This window comes from Mustela erminea, chromosome 11, assembly GCF_009829155.1.
Source record: "Mustela erminea isolate mMusErm1 chromosome 11, mMusErm1.Pri, whole genome shotgun sequence".
NCBI lineage: Eukaryota > Metazoa > Chordata > Mammalia > Carnivora > Mustelidae > Mustela > Mustela erminea.
The window spans coordinates 91499412-91524520 of NC_045624.1; the positions used below are offsets into that span (position 1 = coordinate 91499412).

Consider the following 25109-nt stretch of genomic DNA (forward strand, 5'->3'; position numbering starts at 1 on the left):
ATAAAATCTGTCTATGAAAAACTCACACTGAATATCATTCTCCTATGGAAAACCTGACAGCCTTCTCAATGAGATCAGAAAGATGACAAGGATGCCCACTCTTGCCACTGTTGTTCAACATCATAGTAGAAATCCTAGCAACAGCAATCAGACAACAAAAAGAAATCAAATGTATTCAAATTGGCAAAGAAGTCAAACTCTCTCTCTTCACAGATGACATGATACTTTATATGGGAAACCCAAGAGACTCCACACCCAAAATACTAGAACTCAGACAGCAATTCAGGAATGTGGCAGGACACAAAATCAAGGAACAGAAATCACTTGCTTTCTTATACACTAACAATGAAAATATAGAAAGGGAAATTAGGGAATCGATTCCATTTACTAGAGCATCAAGAACCACAAGATACCCGGGAACAAACCTAACCAAAGAGGTGAAGGATCTGTACTGGAGGAACTAGAGAACACTCATGAAAGAAATTGAAGAAGTCACAAAAAGATGGGAAAACCTTCCATGCTCCTATATTGGAAGAATAAACATTGTTAAAATGTCTCTACTGTCCAGAGCAATCTATACGTTCAATGCCATCCCGATCAAAATTCCACAGGCATTTTTCAAAGTGCTGGGACAAACAGTCTTAAAATTTGTTTGGAATGAGAAAAGACCCCGTATTGCCAAGGAAATGTTGAAAAGGAAAAACCAAGCTCGGGGAATCATGTTGCCTGATTTCAAGCTATATTACAAAGCTGCGATCACTAAGACAGCATGGTACTGGCACAAAAACAGACACATAGATCAGTGGAACAGAATAGAGAGCCCTGATATGGATCCTCAACTCATGGTCAACTAATCTTTGATAAATCGGGAAAAAACATTCGGAGTGGGTGGAGGGAGAAAAAGTCTCTTCAATAAATGGTGCTAGGAAAATAGGAGAGCTATGTATGGAAGAATGAAACTCGACCATTCTCTTATACCATACAAAAAGATAAACTTGAAATGGGTGAAAGACCTCAATGTGAGGCTCAACATCCTGGAGAACATAAGCAGTAACCTCTTCAACATCCACCACAGCAACTTCTTTCAAGACATGTCTCCAAAGGCAAAGGAAACAAAAGTGAAAATGAACTTTTGAACTACATCATGGTAAAAACCTACTGCACAGCAAAGGAAACAGTCAACAAAATTATAAGGAAACCCACGGAATAGGAGAAGATATTTCCAAATGACGCTATAGACAAAGGGCTGATATCTAAAATCTATAAAGAACTCCTCAAACTCAGCACCCAAAAAAACAGATAATCAGGTCAAAAAAGTCCAGAAGACATGAACAGACAGTTCTCCAAAAAGGACATACAAATGGCTAACAGACACAGGGAAAAATGCTCATCATCATTAGCCATCAGGGAAACTCAAATCAAAACCACATTGAGATACTGTCTTATGCCAGTTAGGATGGTCAAAATTATCAGGACAGGAAACAACAAGTGTTGGAGAGGATATAGATAAAGGGGAACACTCAGTGTTGTTGGGAATGCAAGTTAGTGCAGCCACTTTGGAAAACAGTGTGGAGATTCCACAAGAAATTAAAAATAGAGCTACCATATCACCCTGCAATTGTACTACTGGGTATTTACCCTGAAGATACAGATGTAATGATAAGAAGGGCCATATGTAGCCCAATGTTCATAGCAGCAATGGCCACTATCACCAAACTGTGGAAAGAGCCAATAGGCCCTTCATAGATGAATGGATAAAGAAGATATGGTCCATATACTGAACAGTAATATTACCCCATCATCAAAAGGGATGAACACCCAACTTTTGTATCAACATAGGACCGGACCTGAGCAGATTATGCTGAGGGAAATAAACCAAGCAGAGAATGTCAATTATCATATGGTTTCACTTATTTGTGGAGCATAAGGAATAACAGGTAGAATATTAGGAGAAGGAAAGGAAATGTGAATTGGAGTAAATTGGAGGGGGAGATGAATCATGAAAGACTGGACTCTTTGAAAGAAACTGAGGGTTTTTGGAAGGGAGTGGGTGATGGGTCAGCTGGGTGATGAGTGTTAAGGAGGACACTATTGCATAAACAATGAATCTTAGAACATTGAAAAAATAAAATAAAATTATATTAAAAATAAGGTGAGGATATTGCTCTGAAAAAAATTTTAAATTTTTTAAAAATTTATTTAAAAGAGAGAGAGAGAGTGATAGAAAATTGAAAGGGGGTAGGGTCAGAGGGAGAAGCTGACTCCCTGCTGAGTAGGGACCCTCATGTGGGACTTGATCATGGGACTTCAGGATCATCACCTGAGCCAAAGGCAGTCATTTAACCAACAGAGTCACCCAGGCGCCCCTCTGAACATTTCTTATGTGCAAGGTTGCTAGGTGCTTTCACATGTATTGTTTCATTTAATCCATACAATAAGTAGAAACTATATCACGGTGACAATAATATTTTGGATGATGAAACTGATGTGAGAAAAGCTAAGTGAGTTTTTCTTTTTTTTCTCTGTATGTTCCATAGGCATACTATTTCTTTTTTTAAGATTCATTATTTATTTTGAGAAAGAGAGAGTACAGGGAGAAGAGGCAGACAGAAAGAAACTCCAGCAGAGCCTGTGCTGAGCATGGAGACCGACGGAGCCCGACGGCGATCTTGATCTCAAGAGCCTGAGATCATGACCTGAGCTGAATAAATGAGGAGTCAGATGCTCAACTGACTGAGGTATCTGGGTTCCTTCAAAGCCCATACTATTCAAATTCTATTTAAAATAGTGGGATATTTATGCCATCATTAAAGAAAACAACATTAGAGAAAATATTATATGTACTTGTTTTCATTAATACTTGACAGAAAATGGGCACCTAGGTGGCTCAGTGGGTTAAAGCCTTTGCCATAGGCTCAGGTCATTACCCAGAGTCCTAGGATTGAGCCATGCATCAGGTTTTCTGCTAAGCAGGGAGCCTGCTTCCCTTCCTCTCTCTCTGCCTGCCTCTCTGCCTAATTGTGATCTCTGTCTGCCAAATCAGTAAATAAATTCTTTAAAAAATATATTTGACAGAAAAGGTAGGGTTTTCCCTTTGAAACAAAGTGTTCTGTGTAGTTGTATTCATTTTTATGTGCACATACCTTTGTTTATTGAAGGAAAAAGAATCTCTTGATCAACTTTTCTTCTGTTATTTTTGTGGTTGACAATACATTTGTGTTCTTTATCCATTGATGCTCCAGTCACGGTCAGCCAGCTGAATTTCATGTATGTGTCCTTAGTCTTCATGGTGTCTCCCTGCTGGGATTTCAGAATTGTTTTGTCATCCTTTTCTTGCCAATCTACCTTGATAACATCCGGGAAAAAATCCTCAAGAAGACAAAGATATGTGCCAGCCTTATGGACTTTTACTTCAGCAACTGAAGGAAGAAAAACTGTGGGCTTGGGAGAAATATCTTCATCAGGACTTTTATCTGTTGAAGAAAATGGGATAACAATTAGAACATAACTAGAGAAACACAAACATTGTGTGGTTTGGAAACAACAAGCACATAGTAAAGGGGAGGAAAGTCGCTACAGAATTAATGCTTATTGTAGGTTTTCATCTGCAGAGGGTTGTAAGGTGCTTATTTTCTTAGTTTCCACGGGAAAAGAGGTTCTAGAGGTTATGTAACTTGACAAAGTCACAGACATTAAGTGAAAGAGCCTAGATCAAAATGCAGAATATTTTTAAACAATACACAATCACTTGATTGAATGGAAATCTATCAAGTTACCCTTTTAGTTACAAATATGGGTTCCAAGCCCATTTCTGAATATTAGAATTCTTCCCCTTGATTTCTGATTTTATAGAACATCTTGTTCTCATATCTAAACCACTGCAGGATTTTGAGTAGGACAATGTTTAATGCTGCACCTCCAAATAATTTACAATGCCTGAAATTTAGAAACCAAATGGCCATATATCCAAAACTTCTATTTAAAAAAAAAAATGTATTGATTATTTTCAGAAATGTTCTTAGAGTAACCCAATCAATTAATGTAATGGTCAGAATTTTGTTTTGCTTCAGGAAATGTTCACTTAAAGCTAATTTTATATTGGAATTTCATTTGAGGTTGAAGCATTACTGAGAAGACAACACATTTTGACTCTTCGCATTTCCCTCCAAATCTGAATCTGCCCTCTAAGACTACTGAACTTGTTGTAGTACCCCTCAATTTTCTTTCATTTAACCTGCTGAATAATGTCACATATAATGATATAATGTTAACAGCTCTGGTCAGGGTTTCTTGTAAATATAATGTCAAATTATATAATGAAACTTCATGATTCTCAAGGGCATATCATTTGAACACTGGGATATTCTTTGGTTATATATTTATTATTAATTAATGATTCAAATTATAAATAATAATACTCTTCCCAATTTGAGTTCAAACTGAAATACAAATGCTTTATTGATTTTCTCTTTCCAGTCGTTTGGAGTTAGAATAATAATTTCATGGCTGTTTCCCAAGAAATGACTAGGATTTCTCCTTTGAGAAGAAAGGGGAAAAAAATTCCTCGGAATTTTTGCCTGTGCACAAGAGTTCCCAATTTTTATACTAAATGAGTAAACAAACAATGATGAGTATTTTAATTCATGCTGTAAGTAGGTATTAGATCATAATATACTTCTTTTAATTTTGTACATCTTCCTTAGAGTATAAATAGTATTTTGCTGATTATAATAAAAGACACTGTATTTTTCCTCAACTGTATATTTTGGGTTTTAATTTTAAAATCATATTATATAAAGCAAGACTTATTTTTCAAAGTACATGGTATTCCCATAATTCTTGCCCCTACTCAATATATTAAAGAAGCTAATTTTCATCTTACAAAGTTTGGTTTCTGTTAGTAATACTTCTGATTCATCATAGTAAAGAACTTGATAATCCAATCTTAAGCTTGGGAAAATCTGGATGGTAAAACATTATGCCTACCTCCTGTCACTTTTCTTTATCTAGGGTCCTGCAGTCTCATTCTTTTCAGGATAAAAGGTATCTTGAACTTCCATAACTTTTTCAATGTGATAGTTAACTGAACATTAAGTAATATTCTACATTTTTTATGGTTTGTGCCTATATTTTGTGGAATTTGTATTACGTATTTTTTTCAGCATTCCTCTTTTTAGGATTTTATTTATTTATTTTAGAAAGAGAGAGTGGTGGGGGAGAGAGCGGGATTCCTGAGCAGGCTCCACACTCAGCCTGGAGTCCAACACAGAGCTCAGGGCTCAATTCAACTACCATGAGATCATGACCAGTTGCTTTATAGAAGAGCCACCCAGGTGCCCCTCACTGTTCTTTATTAAACTTATTAAGAGTGTTTTTTATGGCCACAATCATTTCATTGATTTACAAAATAGAAACCAGTTTACAAAGTAAATGTTTTTTCTAATACATTTATATTATTCATAATCACAAAAATTTTCAGGTAAATTGCCCGAGTTAATATATTTGATGAATATAAAGCTGTATGAATTATATATAAATTAACCAAATGCAATGACATTTTCAAATAAGTATGGTACTTTGAATCTGCATATTAATATTAATTCAAAATACCTCTATTTTATTCTTCTCATTTTTATTAAAAAATACTTATGGCTATTTCTTATGTAAATATGACATTCAGATGATATTTCTAAGTATATTTAAAAGTAGTAAAAAAAGTAGTAACTATTTCTAAATATATTCCTAAGTATTTTCTAAATAAAATTTAAATTTTTAGTTGTTTTTCTGCTAAATACCAGTATAAAGCACATGTTTGTGTTTGATATGATATCATAAGATAAAGGATTAAATTTATGTAGCTACAAAACTTAAAAATTAAAAAAAAAACACAAGTTTGAATTTCATTTTTATGCCAAGTGAGGGAAAAATCCATTAAGCAAACTCCTCTAAATTCAGGTTTTTTGTATATCAGTGGACAGTAAGGATACTTTCCTCTAGAGTGGTTAGAAATAAAGCCAAATGCTCTGGAGAATTTCCACTCTGTCAGTATGATTAGTAACAAACCACTCTCCATACTGGATACAATTCTCCATACTGGATGCAATTCTCCCTCTGGGTTTGAAATAAGGCAACATCTATGCAACACCTGTTATGTATTATGTGCCAAGTACCTTATTTACAGTCTCTCGTTTAATTTTCATATGCCCCTGCTCATACAGCCTGTTATCTCATCTTTTGGATTAGGAAGCTGAGACCAGAAAATAATCACTCAAGATTGCAAAAGCAACAAGTGGTGGAACTGAAGCTCAAGTCAGTCTGAGTCCAAAGATCAGATGCTCTGACAACACCTTTTCACCATCGGATAAGACATTGTGTCAACTCACACAAGTTATCTGATCAACTTTGTTCTTGAGTCAAATTCTTTCAAGACAATTACACATGTTCTGCATGAGCACTTCATGCAAATCCACTTGGACACAAGGTCAGATGATTTAACAGTGTTTGCACAATGTAGTCTATGCCGACCTTTACCAGAAGGATTGGTATAAAAATCTCTCCTAAGATTTCCACATCTAAACATGCTACAAAAATGAGACATTATAATTATAATTATCATTACCATAATTATTAGCAATTTGTTTGTGATTATTGTTACTCCGACATGACATCTTATTCTCATGGGGCCAAACTTTCCCTTACTAATGGGAATGCAGTATTTGGGGATAACAATTGGACCTATGTCATGTTAGATTGCTAGACTGTCACCTGCCTGACCAGGTCTGCTGAAGGTCACCATCTGTGAATGACATTAAATGTCATGATGCCCACAGCAAAGATGCAGTGGGAGCATGAAATGCATTTGTTAAAGATCATTTCTTTCATTTCGTAAAATGTGTGTGGAAGGAAATGCCCAGTCTTTCACTTTGCATTCCTCCTAAAAGACTCGTGCATTGAAGTCTTTTTTTCTCATTTTGTGGTGGGGAAAACAACATGTTTGAAAATTTGGTGTGTTTCATTTTTTTCAGTTAATAAAAAGTATGTACTCTAATACATGTTTCTCCTACCTTTGAACATAAAATTGTACCCTACGCTTTGTACTAGATAATCACAGGCCTTTTTTCTTCTACTTCCATTAATGCTTTTGATCTATTTTTATTCCATTGCCTAACTGAACTTGTATATTTTATTCTAGGTCTTCTCAATTAGATTTTGTAAATAGGCAGTATAAAAAAATGAGACATAGTTTGTATATTAGAGCTTGTTTCTGTTTCTGCCCGGAGCTTGATAGTTTAGTGAGGTCTACCTTGAAGTTGACATGAAAAATGGGAGACACTACATCAAAAACTTATCATGTACAGTATGGTGATTAACACAATAATAAAAAAAATAAGAAAAATGGGAGAAGATGTTTGCAAATCCCACTCTGTGATATAAATATAAAACATTCAGAATTAAAACACACTGAAATGCCAGAGCATAAGAAGAAGCTTTCATCTCCCAAATTATGCCTCATAAAACAGAGGTTGCCTTATGTTTCAGTTTTTGCAACTTCTCATTTTAAACTAGAGTCTTCTAATACTCTACTTTGATTAAACAATGCACTTGGACAAGATATCAACCAGAAATAAACTCAATTAAAACTAGTTTAGAGGTAGTACCAGTAAAAAAAAAATTAAGAAGTTTCATATGGATTTGGTAAATATTACTGGGACTAAAGCCTCTATACTATATGCTTACATTGTACATATACATAATGACAGAATAAATGAAAAGATGTTTTTATTTTTTAGGTGGATTAATGTCTCTTACAATTAAATATCCAATGCTCTCATCATAATGGCATCCCCAAACTTACATTCTGACCCTAAGATGACTCAGGAATTTGTTCTAATGTATACATTCTAGAAGCATGTGAAGAATCTGAACACAATTTTTATTGAAATTTGAGGCCAAGAAAGCAGTATTTCTCAGGTGATATTTGTAATAATACAATTTTAATTTATAGGCATAATCCAATGAAGATTTAAACTATTAAAATTAAATACTTAAGGTATGCCTGGGTGGCTCTGTCTGTTAAATGTCTGCCTTTGACCAAGGTAATGACCCCAGAGTCCTGGGATAGAACACCTTTCCTTGGGATCCCTGATCATTGGGAGTCTGCTTCTCCTTTTCTGTCTGCTCTTTCCCCAGCTCCTGTGTGCTCTCTCTTTCTCTGTGTCTCTCTCTCATGTGTGTATGCTCTGTCTCTCAAATAAATTAAAAAAATACAACATTTTATGAAAAAAGTAAATATTTGATTTTATATATATTAGTATAATTTTATATATACAATTACAAAACCTATCCCTTCCTTACATCCAGATGTTTCCACTGGAAAGGGAGAAATCAGCATAGGTTGAGACTAACAATATATGAGGTACTGCTTACTACATTCTGCTTATTTTTAGAAACATCTAACAATGAGTCTTAGAAATTGAAAGTATTCTGCAAATACTGTCCAATTGTTCTAAAGAGTCCTGTGGACTAGATCAAAATTAATATATTTCTCTATACTCTTGATTTAAGAAGAATTCCACTGGGTGATAATTGTAATCTGTAGAACTGACTTTTTTAATGATTTTTCAGGTCCTAACTTATGCAACAGATACTTTCATATTTAATTTCATTTAGTTCCACAACATCTATTTGAGATGGGGGCTACACTGACAGACTGAATGGATGGAAATATAGCAAATGTTAACAGAATATGTGTCATTATAAATATTTAACACTTAATTTTTTCTCTTTTCCAATTTTTCCCTAATGGGCATGTATTATTTTTATAATTTTAAGAAAGTAATAACCAATGAATCTAAATTTATTTGCTGAAGAATGATTATATAGAAAGTGATAGATCCTGACTCACAGTTCACATTTTTCTCTGCACCACAATCTTCCAAAAAAAAGTTTTTAAGATTTCTGAATTACATCTGTGTCAGCATTATTTAATTAGATTGCTAAAGTTTATATTGCAGTCAATTGGGAAAAAACAGGACTAGAAATTTGCATTTCAATTTGTGAATCCATGTGTGCCTATGATGACAACAAGAAAAATACCAGAATATATCATTCCTTTCATTTTTCCAGAGTTTCACTAGCCCTATGAAAATTCTTTGAAAACACTTATTCAACTAGATCCTGTAGGGTAGAAACATCCGTGTGAGATGTTCTCCCTCATCCAGGCAAAATTTTATCTCTAAATCTAATGAAGAATGAAAAAATTTACTAGGCCAAAATTGGAAAAACCAAACCTAGCATTGACATTCTTGGATATTTGTGCAGTTAAATATGTCGATATCTGATATGAATTGTCTTCAGACAAAAATGCAAGTTTATCAATTTTTGTTTATTTCTTTCCTTTTTTTTTTTTTTTTTTTTTTTTAGAATCTAAAAAATAAGATACACAAATTTCTTTACAAAGCTCTCAACACAGAAATCCCTAAGGGATTAAAGGCTCTACCCCTTAGGAATTCCAGATCCTCTAGCTAGTTAGCTCCTTGTTAATGTCCTCCAAGCTAGATCAGGCAGCAACTATCCCCAAGACTGGGACAGAGTCAACAACCTCTCCTAGTAACCCACTGCTATTTATGACCAAATTCGGACCAATCCTAGAACTCTAAGCCAGCACCAGCTCCTAGCCTGCTGCTCCCTACCCCCCACCCACATCACTTATGTCCTCTCCCTACCTTATAGGGAAGAATTTAAAAATATCTTACCTGTAACCCTGAGCAATGTGCCAGGACCAAACAGTTTTTTGTACCACGAGCCACCCCAGATACACTGTCTGAAAAGCTTTTACAGAAAACCTCCTATGTGCCTCCTTTAAAATGTAGCTATATTCTTTCAATATTTCTATATATATGTAAATAGACATTGCTAACATTAAATAAAGATGAATCTCAAGCAAAATCATGTTAGATATGAACTTAGTCAAGTATGAATGACCTGACCCCTTTCTGCCTGGACAGCTTGGGTCTGTCTTTTCCATCTCAATCACACACATTGGCGAATCTGATTTTATCTTTTGTCACCATGTTCCTGAAACTTCTAAATATTTTTTCTTAAAAGTTTTTCATGTATCATATCAGTTCTTTTCCTAGAGTGTAATTTATAGTTACTATTTCTGTGATTTTAACAAGAATAAAGATAGAAATAATATTAAGAAATAAATATTTAAAAATTAAATACTTTTAAAGTTAATATTTAAAAATTTAATATATGAATGTTCAATATTCTATAGGTATATATATATACTTTTTATCTCTACACACTGAGGAGTGGTTATCTGGCTTGATTATAAATTAAATTCTTTCCAGAATTCAAGAACAGATGAGTTATTATAGAGTGAGAACTATTAACCCATTTATTGCTTAAAGACTATTCCTAAGAAATTCAAATTACCCCAACAAGTTCCAGGATATTGAATTAAAACCCTAAGCTGCTCATCAGAAGATCTTAATTCGGTTTGGTCTTTTTGCCTTTGTCCCAGCAGGAGGGCAAAGGCAGCTCTAAGTTCAGCAGCTGAGTCCTGAATACAGTACAACTGCTCCTGTTCTTCTGCCAGTTTCCATAGTCCCAGCAGATTTGATGCTCCTGCAGAAAGATTGAAAGGAATGGTGTCAAAAGGACTTGTCCCTTTATAAAAATACCCTAAGCATCACATTGTGAGAATTTAGTAAATGCATATTCAACATGACCTACTTGATGTCTTGGGAAGAATTTTAGTGCCATGATTAGAAACAGAAGCATTGTTTTCTGCATGAGGAGTCATACAAATTCTGAGCTATCACTATTACACATTCAACTGCATAGTCTATTTAAAAGGTCAGACTACAAAAGACTATATATTCAGAATACATTTATGGTTTAATGTTTCTCATAGCATATAATGGTTAGACCATGCAGTAAGAAACAAACAAGTATCTATTGGGTCCAAACTTTGCCATAGTAATTAGCGATGTGAACGTAGGCAAATAACTGAACTCTCAGCAGTGAAATTGGAATAAGAAGATCCCCTGTATAATTCTCTTAAGGATTGAGACAAGGCACAGAAACAAGGCAGTATGGTATCTGATTCCCAATAAATATTAGTTAATAGTATTATTGTCTTTAATTGAATGGTTTGGGGTGCCTTAACCAAATTTTCCACTAAAAAATGTAGATTTTATAAGCAATAAGTATTTATTATATAAATTAAGAAAGCAAAGGAGTTCCTGAATCCAACATTTTATGTGCCTGGGAATCACAGGCCAAAATACATGGGGCTCCATCAAGTTGCAATCTATAACACTTTCCACTAGGCTACAAGTTTTTTGTGTTGTGACTGTGTCTTGTGCACAAGTGTTGTGACTGTGTCTTGTGCACATTTTTACCTCTAGTGTCAAGCATAGAAACTGTCTTCAATAAATGAACAAACAAGGATGTAAAACCCTGCTGACAGCTTCTTTCCATGGACTCTGGAGATGAAATGGTTTTCTGAGCTCACAAATTCCATTAAACTGGACCATGTCTAGGCAATATTACAAAAGCCATGAGAGCACAGATTTTGACTAAACTCAGCCTACCCACTAAGGAACTAAAGTAATAACATTATGTTGATTTATTGATGTTCTATGATTGTCCACTGGAAGAGTTAAATGTTTGCACTGCTCTTAAAGATGAGACCAAAACAATAATATAGGCTTTGCAGATTATTAGAGAAAGGAACACTATTCATTAAGAAAGGAGCACTATTAAGACTATAGGTATTTCATCAAAGAGTGTCTCACTTAAAAGGCCACCTACATGAAAAACATCTTGAATAAATAACTTACACAAATATGTCACAGGCAAGGTCTCAGAAATATTTTAATTTCAAGCCTGCATCTATAGTTTTGTGTGTATATTTTCTACAAGTAGAATTTCAATATGCTTGCAAGCAAGGAAGTAAATAAACCATTCACAAAGTAGTTTTATTTCCATATATATATAGTGACAAATTTTGTCACTATATATGGAAACATATTTTAGCTGCAAAATTCCTGTCTAAGTGCTAAGTTGATTCTACACATTTTTTCTAAAAAGCATCTATCTGTTTTTCATTAATAGTACCTAAAAATAACAAAGTTACTTACCAGGAAAATGTATTATAAGCTTAGTTCCTTCTACAAATATCTTGATCCAGCCTGGTTAACGGTTACCACACTGGTTAGAGCTTCTACAGAAATGTAAGCCTTCTCCTGAGGTTTGTGTCAGGGTCAGCAGGTAAAAACCTTGTACTGGCAGTTTGGTCTTTCAAGGTCATTAAAAGTTCTTGAATATAAGCTTAATGGCATGTGATATTTTATAAATTTTCCTCAGATTAATTGATCAAAATGTCTGCTATGATGGAGGCAGCAATCATAGAAAATGCTGATAGAAAATAGAGATGAAGTAAAAAGAAAGAGAAATGGAGGGAGAGAGGGAGAAGGAAGAAAGGAAGGGAGGAAGAGAGAGAGAGGGAGGGAGAGAAGGGGAGGGAGGGAGGGACAGAGAAGGAAAGTGAAATAAGAGAAAAAGAAAGAAGAAAGAAAGGGAGAAAGAAAGAATGCAAGAAAGAAAGAAGAAAGAAAAGAAAGAAAGAAAGAAAGAAAGAAAGAAAGAAAGAAAGAAAGAAAGAAAGAAAGAAAGATCGATCAGGACTAAGAGTCAAGCAATGACTTTGCTAAATTACCAGAAACAGTGTTCAGAGCATGAAGAGGTTTTGATTTCCAGGTGTTCTAGTGTGTGAAACTGCTCAGAGATGCATCAAAGGAAACCTCTTCTGTTCTCACAAACACCGGCCTAGTGTGTCAGCAGTTTACAGTTATATTTCTGAAGGGGACAGGCTTCACTAACTGAAAAAGCTAACATGTCAACAGAAATATTCTTGAGAAATGTGGACAATGGTCTCCAGTTTTTAGTAAGCCACTTTTACCATTCAGCAACAGAAATCTTCACCAAGGAAAGCAAAAGGAGAAAATACGTTCTGGGATGACACTACTTTCCTGGAATAAAAGGAAAAAAAATTGTAGAATTCTATCTCCCACAGAAAAATAGATTCCTTATTAAAACTCAAATTGGAAAACAAACCCTCTGCTATGCTGAAAGAAGAAGCCTCTTGGAAGCCATTCTGTGATCTTTGGAAATATACCTGTGACCTTGCCTCTGTGGATAACTAGCTTTGACAAGGCATTTGCCCTCCCTGTTTTCGCACATCCCATCTGCTGTGTGAACATTAAGCTAGTATGTGCAAAAGGCTCTTCCTGTTCCAACAGCTTATGAAGCAGTGATTAAGAGCCAGAAAGGGTCTGCTGTGGCTGCTCAAGTGAGAAAGGAGTTGAGGGTTAGTAATGGAGAAGGTTTCCTTACAGATCCCTTCTGACTTTGTGACATTGCAAGATCCCAGCATGCACAATAGCAGGGAGATTCCTGAGACTTAATGACCTTAAGGGTTATCAAGGAAAAGACTCTTACCTGAACCCAAGCAGGAACTGGGCTAGTGTCATTCAATATCCTGGATGAGTTATCCAGGATTCATTTCAGCAGTTCTCTTTTTTATTGGTACCACTGTCGAATGGGCTCTCCAAGAACCCTAGAGAGCCCAAATCATAGATGCATGCTTCTGCCTGCAGTTCTGGCAAAGGAGACTTGATCCTGAGAAATTCTATCTTCATTTGAAAAACAAAGGAGAGAAATCAGAGGCACTTGCATAAATTGACAGTGGACATGAAAACAGTGAACCAAAGAGACAGGAGTGTAGTCAACCTACAAATCAAGCTGGAGACACATGTCCATTCATGGTGTTGGCGTTGCCCTGGAGTAGTCAGAATTTTCTCAAGGATGGGCATCCATCAGGACTGGGGAGGTGATAGCGAACTTGTTCTTCAGAAGCCATGATTGGGGAACAAGTTTTGATTTAAAACCAATGAAAGACCTTCACAGTAAGATATGTCTCAGTGGCATTTTCCTATGTTCCTGACATAGAGAATTCTCACGTCCCAGATGACTGCACCAAAACACCCCTGTTACAATAACTCAATGTTATCTTCCTTTTGGGGACAACACGTTCACTTTTTTTCCTTTAGGCTTTGCTTCAAACCCACCTATCCTTGAAATCTTTTTCTCTGAGTTGTGGATTTCTCAACATATTTGGTAAGAGTGTGGGGGAAGTATAAGGCTATAAGGAAAACTGGAAGAAAAGACTTATTACTGTGTAAAATGACAATGAGATAATCCACAACTTTATGCAGAACTTTATCATTTTATATACTTTATAAAATGAACTTTATACACAACTTTATACATTTTATAGATCAGTAGTCTGAAGAAAATTCATAAATTTGGAAGAATTTAAACAATTACTATAGTTATTACCTTAGGTGTTATGATGTTACAACACTCTGCTGTGAGTAAGAAAAAACTTGGAGGAAAAAAAATCTTTTGTTTTCCTATCCTGGACTCTCTTCCTATTCACAGTTCTTAGCTTTTCCAAAGAAAGCAAACTTTTACTCTTGTTTGGAGGACAATGTAATATGTGACATTTATTTTATTTTTTTTAAAAGATTTTATTTATTTATTTGACAGACAGAGATCACAAGTAGACAGAGAGGCAGGCAGAGAGAGAGGAGGAAGCAGGCTCCCTGCTGAGCAGAGAGCCCGATGCGGGGCTCGATCCCAGGACCCTGGGATCATGACCTGAGCCGAAGGCAGAGGCTTTAACCCACTGAGCCACCCAGGCACCCCAATGTGACATTTAAAGAGTCCCTGAGTTCCTGTGGTGGCTGAGCTGGGTCAGTGAAGCAGTTCCATTGTAAGGGGAAAGGACCCTGCGATGTATTGACCCTGTGCTAGACCCGTCCTGTATGCAACCTTCTTCAGTCCCCAACAACCCCGTGATAGAGACTGAGTAACTTCCGTGGACTGGGTCAGTTAAGTGGCTGAGCAAGAATTCAAACAAGTTCTCTATCACTCCAAAGGCTTTGTAACTTCAATCATTCATTCATTGTATAACATTATACACACTGGGATGGATTCCATCCCAGGAAACGTCTTATAGAAGGAGAAACAGAAAAAATTCACATGTCCAAAAGCCAACCTAGTCCCCACAGAGGTGAAGATGAAGATAAAGTGACTTTGGGTCACCTGGGCTTGAGTTAAGTAGTCAGGAGTAGGCTGGATTTGAAGTTGGTTGTTACTATGTCATGAGGGTTGAAATTTGTTCTTGTCAGGGTTCAGACACCTAAAGTCCTCTAGTTGTATTTTGTCTTTGTCTCTTTACCCATCTTTGAGTCCTCTCCTTGTTCTGCTCCCCAGAAATAGTCTGTTTCTTGAAGCTCTCTGAACTGTGTCCCACTGTGACTTTTGCCCAAGGTTTGCTAACGTGGTGGTGAATGGTAAGGGAAGCAGACATCCTCTGATATTTTTACTAAGTCCCAATTTTAAGCAGATACAGTGAAACTGGGTCGTAAAGACATGGCCTTCACAAGTATTCCTGCCTTTTTTCCAGAGGTGGAACATTTTCAATCCTTGTCTCCCTCCCCCATCTGCAGGAGGTTCTTACCAACTGCAAGCTGTGGTTGGAGGCCAATCTTTGAGCAGATGAAAGCGTGTTACTTTTGGACAGAGGGGAGATTTTCTGGGCAAAGTTTCAGTGATTGCCTCCTTTGCCTTCCTTCAACTGCCATGGGATTCCACCAGGGCCTTCCTCTGCAATGAAGTCACTTTTTTCTATGGTGGGTAGATTAGGTCTGGATAGATCATAGCTCTTGTTCCCCTCCTGCAGCACCAAGGGAAGCTTTCTCTGGATTGTCCCTGATCTTCCATGTAAGAATTTTGTGGGGTTCTGGAGAAGACACAAAAATATCCCTTATATATTCCTAAGGTTCACACACTTCCTCCAGTCTATGGAGCTTTTATTATTGCATTAACAAATTCTACTTGAATCATCTGATCAGGTGAATGTGTTTGACAACATCTGTCCAAGGTGAGCAAAGGCTCACATCCTGTTTCTCCCTGCAAGTGCCTGTCTGTCTCCAGGTCTTCTAAAATTCATATGCCCTGCAACCTCAATTCCCTGAACGACTCAAACAAATTATTAAGTTTCATTCCTACTTTTTAAAATAGTATTGTAAAATTTTATCAGTGCCATTTTTGCCTCTCTACATCTCTAAGCTCATGTGGCTCCTCTGTCTTATTTATGTTTTTTGTTTGTTTGTTTGTTTTTAATTTTCCTTCCATTAAAAGCCCAAAAAGCCTAGGCACCTGTGTGTTTCAGTCAGTTAAGCCTTCAGCTCAGGACATGATCCCAGGGTCCTGGTGTTAAGTCCAGCATTGCCCCCCTCTGCCTCTGCCTCTCTCTCTCTTTTTTATACTGCTTGCATTTTGCTTGTTTGTTTTTAATGACATTGATTATTTTTCTTGAAGAACATTGACCTTTCATTTTGTAGAATGTCTTATATTCTAAAATTTTTTTTAAAATTTCCTCAAAGAAATTTTCTTAAAGAATAATAATGAATAATAAAATAAAATAAAATTCAGAGAAGTAAATTTCAGATGATTTTAGCCTAAATTCTACTATTTGTCTTTTCCATTGTTAAGTTGGGTTTATTTCCTTACTGAGTTGTGACATTTTTCTTAGTACTCTGAACACCAGTCTTATCCCTGATTTGTCTTTTGAAAATATTTTCTTCTAGTACATGGCTTTACCTTCCATTTTCCTGACATTTCCTATTTTCCATTTTTAGTCTTGCAAGATGAGAAATGTTAAATTTGAGGAAGTGCAGTTTCTCAAACCTTTCTTTTATGAACTTGTTTTTGGTGTCCTAATCGAGCAAACTCTGCCAAATCCAAGGTCAAAAAAAATTTCTTCTGTATTTTTTAAGTTATACATTTGTGACCTATAAAACATTTTTAATTAGTTCGTATACATGGTAGTTAATATTGATTTTTACTGTTTTTTATTTGTTGTTGTTGTAGTTTTCTTCACATAGATGAACAATGGTTCCAGTATCATTTGTTGAAAAGTCTATTTTCTGTTCATTGGATTACCTTGGTATCATATTTGAAATTAGTTAAGCACTTACGTGTCACATTAGCTGTGAATTATTTTCCTCTTAGCTATGTATCTATGAATTCACTAATACTCAACTGTCTTCTCATTGAAGTTTCATAGTAGTGTTAAAACTCTTTTCCAAACTGGTCTGGCAATGGTATGCCCTTTGCCTTCCTATATGAATTTTGTAAACAGCTTATTGATTTCTATGAAAACTCCTCCTGGATTTTCATTGAGATTACACTGAATCTACTTATTCTTTGGAGAACTTTTTGTTGTTGTTGTTTATTTTTTCTAATTTTTTTTTATTTTTTATAAACATATAACACATTTTTATCCCCAGGGGTACAGGTCTGTGAATCGCCAGGTTTACACACTTCACAGCACTCATCATAGCACATACCCTCCCCAATGTCCATAACCCGACCCCCCTTCTCCCAAACCCCCTCCCCCCAGCAAACATCAGTTTGTTTTGTGAGATCAAGAGTCATTTATGGTTTGTGTCCCTCCCAATCCCATCTTATCTTATTTATTCTTCTCCTACCCCCTTAACCCACCATGTTGCATCTCCACTTCCTCATATCAGGGAGATCATATGATAGTTGTCTTTCTCTGATTGACTTATTTCGCAAAGCATGATACCCTCTAGCTCCATCCATGTTGTTGCAAATGGCAAGATTTCATTTCTTTTGATGGCTGCATAGTATTCCATTGTGAATATATACCACATCTTCTTGATCCATTCATCTGTTGATGGAAATCAAGGTTCTTTCCATCATTTGGCTATTGTAGACATTGCTGCTATACACATTAGGGTGCACGTGCCCCTTCAGATCACTATGTTTGTATCTTTTTTTTTTTAATTACAGTTTTTTTTTAATTTTTTAAATTTATTTATTTATTTTCAGAAAAACAGTATTCATTATTTTTTAACCACACCCAGTGCTCCATGCAATCCGTGCCCTCTATAATACCCACCACCTGGAAACCCAACCTCCGACCCCCCCACCACTTCAAACCCCTCAGATTGTTTTTCAAAGTCCATAGTCTCTCATGATTCACCTCCCCTTTCAGTTTCCCCCAACTCCCTTCTCCTCTCTAACACCACTTGTCCTCCATGCTATTTGTTATGCTCCACAAATAAGTGAAACCATATGATAGTTGGCTCTCTCTGTTTGACTTATTTCACTCAGCATGATCTCTTCCAGTCCGGTTTATGTTGCTACAAAAGTTGGGTATTCATCTTTTCTGATGGAGGCATAATACCCCATAGTGTGTATGGACCACATCTTCCTTATCCATTCATCCGTTGAAGGGCATCTTGGTTCTTTCCATAGTTTGGTGACCGTGGCCATTGCTGCTATAAACACTGGGGTACAGATGGCCCTTATTTTCATGACATCTGTATCTTTAGGGTAAATACCCAGTAGTGCAATTGCTGGGTCATAGGATAGTTCTATTTTCAACATTTTGAGGAACCTCCATGCTGTTTTCCAGAGTGGTTGTACCAGCTTGCATTCTCACCAACTATGGAGGAGGGTTCCCCTTTCTCTGCATCATAGCCAGCATCTGTCATTTCCTGACTTGTTAATTTTAGCCATTCTGACTGGTGTGAGGTGATATCTCATTGTGGTTTTGATTTGTATTTCCCTGATGCTGAGGGATATAGAGCACTTTTTCATGTGTCTGTTGGCCATCTGGATGTCTTCTTTGCAGAAATGTCTGTTCATGTCTTCTGCCCATTTCTTGACTGGATTATTTGTTCTTTGGATGTTGAGTTTGCTAAGTTCTTTATAGATATTGGACACTAGCTCTTTATCTGATATGTCACTTGCAAATATCTTCTCCCATTCTGTTGCCTTTTGGTTTTGTTAACTGTTTCCTTTGCTGTGCAAAAGCTTTTTATCTTGATGAAATCCTAATACTTCATTTTTGCCCTTGCTTCCCTTGCCTTTGGCGATGTTCCTAGGAAGACGTTGCTGCAGCTGAGGTCGAAGAGGTTGCTGCCTGTGTTCTCAAGGATTTTGATGGATTCCTTTCTCACATTGAGGTCCTTCTTCCATTTTGAGTCTATTTTTATGTGTGGTGTAAGGAAATGATCCAATTTCATTTTTCTGCATGTGGCTGTCCAGTTTTCCCAACACCATTTATTGAAGAGGCTGTCTTTTTTCCATTAGACATTCCTTCCTGCTTTGTCGAAGATTAGTTGACCATAGAGTTGAGGGTCTATTTCTGGGGTCTCTATTCTGTTCCATTGATCTATGTGTCTGTTTTTGTGCCAGTACCATGCTGTCTTGATGATGACAGCTTTGTAATAGAGATTGAAATCTGGAATTGTGATGCCACCAACTTCAGCTTTCTTTTTCAATATTCTTTGGCTATTCAAGGTCTGGTTCCATGTAAATTTTAGGATTATTTGTTTCATTTCTTTGAAAAAAAATGGATGGTATTTTGATAGGAATTGCATTAAATGTGCAGATTGCTTTAGGTAGCATAGACATTTTCACAATATTTATTCTTACAATCCAGGAGCATGGAACATTTTTCCATTTCTTTGTGTCCTCCTCAATTTCTTTCATTAGTACTTTACAGCTTTCTGAGTCTAGATTCTGTGCCTCTTTGGTTAGGTTTATTCCTAGGTATCTTATAGTTTTGGGTGCAACTATAAATGGGATTGACTCCTTAATTTCTCTCTCTTCTGTCTTGTTGTTGGTGTAGAGAAATGCAACCGATTTCTGTGCATTGATTTTATATCCTGACACTTTACTGAATTCCTGTACAAGTTCTAGCAGTTTTGGAGAGGAGTCTTTTGGGTTTTCTACATATAGTATAGTATCATCTGCAAAGAGTGAGAGTTTGACTTCTTCTTTGCTGATTTGGATGCCTTTAATTTCCTTTTGTTGTCTGATTGCTGAGGCTAGGACTTCTAGTACTATGTTGAATAGCAGTGGTGATAATGGACATCCCTGCCATGTTCCTGACCTTAGCCAAAAAGCTTCAGTTTTTCTCCATGAGAATGATATTTGCGATGGGTTTTTCATAGATGGCTTTGATAATATTGAGGTATGTGCCCTCTATCCCTACACATTGAAGAGTTTTGATCAGGAAGGGATGCTGTATTTTGTCAAATGTTTTTTCAGCATCTATTGAGAGTATCATATGGTTCTTGTTCTTTTGTTAATGTGTTGTATCACATTGATTGATTTGCAGATGTTGAACCAACCTTGCAGCCCTGGAATAAATCCCACTTGGTCGTGGTGAATAATCCTTTTAATGTACTGTTGAATCCTATTGGCTAGAATTTTGGTGAGAATTTTCGCATCTGTGTTCATCAAGGATATTGGTCTATAGCTCTCTTTTTTGATGGGATCCTTGTCTGGTTTGGGGATCAAGGTGATGCTGGCCTCATAAAAGGAGTTTGGAAATTTTCCTTCCATTTCTGTTTTTTGGAACAGTTTCAGGAGAATAGGAATTAGTTCTTCTTTAAATATTTGGTAGAATTCCCCCAGGAAGCCATCTGGCCCTGGGCTTTTGTTTGTTTGGAGATTTTTGATGACTGTTTCAATCTCCTTACTGGTTATGGGTCTGTTCAGGCTTTCTATTTCTTCCTGGTTCAGTTGTGGTAGTTTATATGTCTCTAGGAATGCATCCATTTCTTCCAGATTGTCAAATTTGTTGGCGCAGAGTTGCTCATAGTATGTTCTTAATTGTCTATATTTCTTTGGTGTTAGTTGTGATCTCTCCTCTTTCATTCATGATTTTATTTATTTGGGTCCTTTCTCTTTTCTTTTTGATACATCTGGCCAGGGGTTTATCAATCTTATTAATTCTTTCAAAGAACCAGCTCCTAGTTTTGTTGATTTGTTCTATTGTTTTTTTGTTTGTTTGTTTCTATTTCATTGATTTCTGTTCTGATCTTTATGATTTCTCTTCTCCTGCTGGGTTTAGGATTTCTTTCTTGTTCTTTTTCCCCTTTGGAGAACTTTTGACATCTTATATATATTAAGTCTTCCAATCTATGCACACAGTATACCTCCCCATGTATTTAGTTCTTCTTCAACTCTCTCATTAGTGTTTTATCTTTTTCAGCATACAAATCCTTCATATTTCTAGAAAAATTTTCACTGTGTATCCTAAAGTTTTTTTTAAATATTGTAGTTGTGGGTATAATAAATGATACCTTTTTAATATTTCAATATCCAATTATGAATTGCTAGTATATAAACACAATTGATTTTGCCCCTCTACATCAATTTTACAGTGTATAGTCCTCCACTGTGAGCATGTGTCATCATTTACTTAAGCAGTCTACTATGTCTGGAGATTTATGGATATATAATTTCTGGATATGTAATTGGATATATATATATATATATATATATATATATATATATATATATATAATTTCACATTTTGCAGTTACCCAATGAATACCTTTGGCATATTTTTTTCAAATGTTGAGATTGTGCCTTTAAAGTAAATTTCTGAAAGTACTTTTGCTAGGTTGAAAAGCAAATGCCTATGAACTTTTGTTTGATATTTCCAAATTCCCCAATGAAATGGTTGTATTTTACATCTTACCAGAAATGTATGATTGCCTGCTTTCTTTCACAGCTTTGTCAACAGAGAAATTATAAACTTTTATTCTTTTATTAACTTTGTATAAATGTAAGAGCTATTTGTATATTTCTTTTCATAAATAACCTTTTCATATCTTTTGCCATTTTCTTGTAGGGTGTATTAAATGTCTTACCTCCATTTTTAAAATGTATTTTTAATTTGAGGATAGTTGAACATTATGTGCTATACAGGTTGTAAATATTTCCTCATGGTCTGTCATTTGTCTTTTAACGTATAGGGCCTTTTGCCATGAAAACTTTGTTTTCATTTTCATGGAGTAAACTTGTCAATATTTTCTCTTATTTCATCTTGGATTTTAGTTATAGTCACAAACTCATTTCGTCACTCTTTCTTGCACAGAGAGGGTTGTCAAATGTTCTCTGCAGGGTCAGATAACAAGTATTTTATTTAGTTTTTTGGCCTAAGGTCTCTGTTTTGAGTCCTCATATCTGCCATTGTAGCACAAAAGCAGTCATAGACAATTAGGAAATGAATAGGCATGGAAGCATTCCATAAATGTCAGCAGGTGTTCTATTTGTATTACTAAAAATAAAAAAAGAAAAGAGTAGGTTATGGGTTTTGTTTCATATTTTGCTATATTACATTCAAATATGCCATAATAACCCACATAAACAATGTAAAACCTGAATATAGTGAGCATTAGATATGCTCCAAACACTTGGAAGAATTTTGTGTGTATAATTTAAGTTACTCCCCTAAACAGTTTCTTCAGTTAAATATGATTATATTTTCTATTTTCAAGTGAGGAAAATGAATCAAGGATATTTTAAGCAATTTATCTAGAGTAGGACAGTATGGGCAGGATGGATATGTCACAAACAGTCATTGAGGAAATACTGAGAAATAAGGAAACAAAATAAAATAAATGTCACTCACTGTATGTTATTCTAGGGCAATGACTGATAAATATATTTGATAGATGGCCAAATGCTCAACATTTCAGGCTTTCATGGTTGTCCTGTTCAGAAAAGTCACAGTAGCTCCATCTCCCCATGTGGGCAATTCAATACATTCATGTACTGCTCTTCTGAGGATTAATACAATAATCTGTGTAAAATATTCAAAACAGATACTCTGAGAAGCTTAATCCCTCTTTTTATTCACTTCTTTCTTGGATGAGTTCATTGTTCTCTCTCCATATTTCATTCAGGGGGTCCTCTCAACTTTCTTCTGTAGATGTGTTAGGAGACAGGAGAGGCCTTGTTGAGACCTAGGCCCTCAGATTCGTTCTCCTGGAACCCACTCCTGTCAAGAATCATGATGGGCAGGGTATGGAGCATGAAGATTCTCAGTTTGCCCTTGAGAAGGTTCTGACATTGCTGGGTCAGGAATTCATTTTGCTTCCATAACATCTCTGCCCTTGATAGCACCACCTGATTCTTAGAAGGAGAAACAGAGAATGAAGCTGTTGTCATGATCTCAGGGAACCAGAGGTAAACTGTATGCATGGTGACTATGTGGTCAGATATCCAATTACCAAAAGTATCAAGTTTTTCTGAAGTAAAGAACTTTCCTCTGCATTGGAAAGTGGACTCTAAGGAGATGGGAGAGGAGGTTTTGTAATTTCACACATTACTTGTGTGTATCACTATGTTGATGGAGACCATCCAGCTACTAACTACAGAATTTTATTCTCAACCACGATTTTTAATCTTAGAAGTTTGTGAAAGACCTTCACCATCTTTTCTTTACAGATAAAAGGAGCATGCGTTATCCTTTTTAATCATCTGATCTGTATTCAGGATTTTTATTTTCCTTGCAGAATCCTGGAGTAAATGTTCTTATAGGTGTTTCTACCATCTTGGAGGTGCCTGATGTACTCAGGCCATGTTCCAATGGAGTAGTGCTCCTTTTGTCCTAGTATTGACCCTGAATGTGGAGTGAGGTGTTGCTTCTACCTCTATGGTACAGGTTTTTTACCTTGGTGTCTTCTGTAACTAAGATACCTGCCATTTGCTTAGGGATATAACAATCAGTGGATTCCTCAATTTGGCCATAGGATGGTAATAAAAGCATGGAATTTTTATGTTTTGCAGATTGTTGTAACTACAAAAAACTGTAATGCCCATGAATAAAATTGGAAAGTAATAATAAGAAATACTTATGTAGACTTTATACACCTTTACTGTCTTCATTTTGAACCATTTGGGGACTAGAAATCTCTCTCTACCCAGCATTTTATCAGACAAATGGGTTTTCCTTGGTACCATTCACTATGTATTTTCTGAGTTCCGGACAGCCTAATTTAGTGGGATATCAGTTCAAACTGCTTTAATTTGTACCATAATTGTCAACCTCATATAGGCTCACTGTGTGAAGAGAATCTAAGATGTTTTCCTGCCAACCTTGGTAAATACAACAGAGAGAGACTCAGGTTGGGCCCCCAGCTGTGCAGCCTCTGTGGTTGCCCATATTGAGAAGGATGTGGGTGGGTCAGACCTGAAGATGGTTTTTGTGCAGCTTCTCTTGGCAACTCTGATGCTGTGGGTCCTAATCCAGCTGCCACAGAAGTACATGGACCCATCTAGTTTCCTTAAGAAATTTATTTTCAAGGTTGAAGTGAAAGTTTGTTGTTTTTCCTACTTCAGTGATCCTATGTAAGATGTGTTGAGACAAATGTGAGATATCCTATCCCTGATCTTGCTTCAGTCAGTACCAATAGATGACTTCTTTGTTAATGTCCTCAGTGGTAACCTTGCAAGATTTCCAGCATACTCATCTCTTGCTCTGGAGATTGATATTGTGGGTTGCTCCAACTTTGCCTGCCCAAAGCCAACTGCAAGCAAAGAGAAATTTCCAAGAAAAAATTATATGGAAAAAAAGCAACAACAAATAATTTCCTGAGTTTCTTCTGTAGACAGAAATTCCTGGGGGACAAATCCTAGGCCCTGGAGATAAGAAAATGAATGCTTTCAGCTATGGCATCTCATTGGCCGGGCTGGCTCCCCTGTGACAAGGTAAGAAGTGAGGTTCCTGTTACAGAACTCCTCAGGTCAGGGGCTAAAGGGTGGGACTGCTTCAAGTTTCTCAGAAGAAGTGGTGGCTTAGATATTTCTGTGGGTTTTTCCTGATCTGTCCCAGATGTGAGCAGGTCTGGGGCTTTCTGTGCCCTGTGTAAGTGGGCTCCCAGACCGGAAAAGAATTCCTGGTAAATGGATCTTTTTGGGGTTTGGCAGGATCATTCTCACACCCACTCAACCATTCCCCTGCAATCTCATACTGCAGAACCTTGCTCAGAAACATGAGGACAGGCATTTTATATTAAAAATTCAATTGATAGTTTATTGGCATTTTACTTATTCTCTGAAGACAGCTAATCCCTCAGGTCCTACATTTGTTGTAAACACATTGGAATGATTTGTGTCACTCAATGTTCAAT

General features: G+C 36.2%; 1 gene segment (V, D, J or C); it reads right to left on the bottom strand.

Annotated features, from left to right (window-relative positions):
- Positions 1–25109, bottom strand: part of LOC116568650 — a 51704-nt gene that overhangs the window by 14239 nt on the left and 12356 nt on the right. The window contains 2 exon segments of the C gene segment in view: positions 3144–3473; positions 9756–9819. Of these exon segments, the coding sequence occupies positions 3144–3473; positions 9756–9819 (394 nt within the window).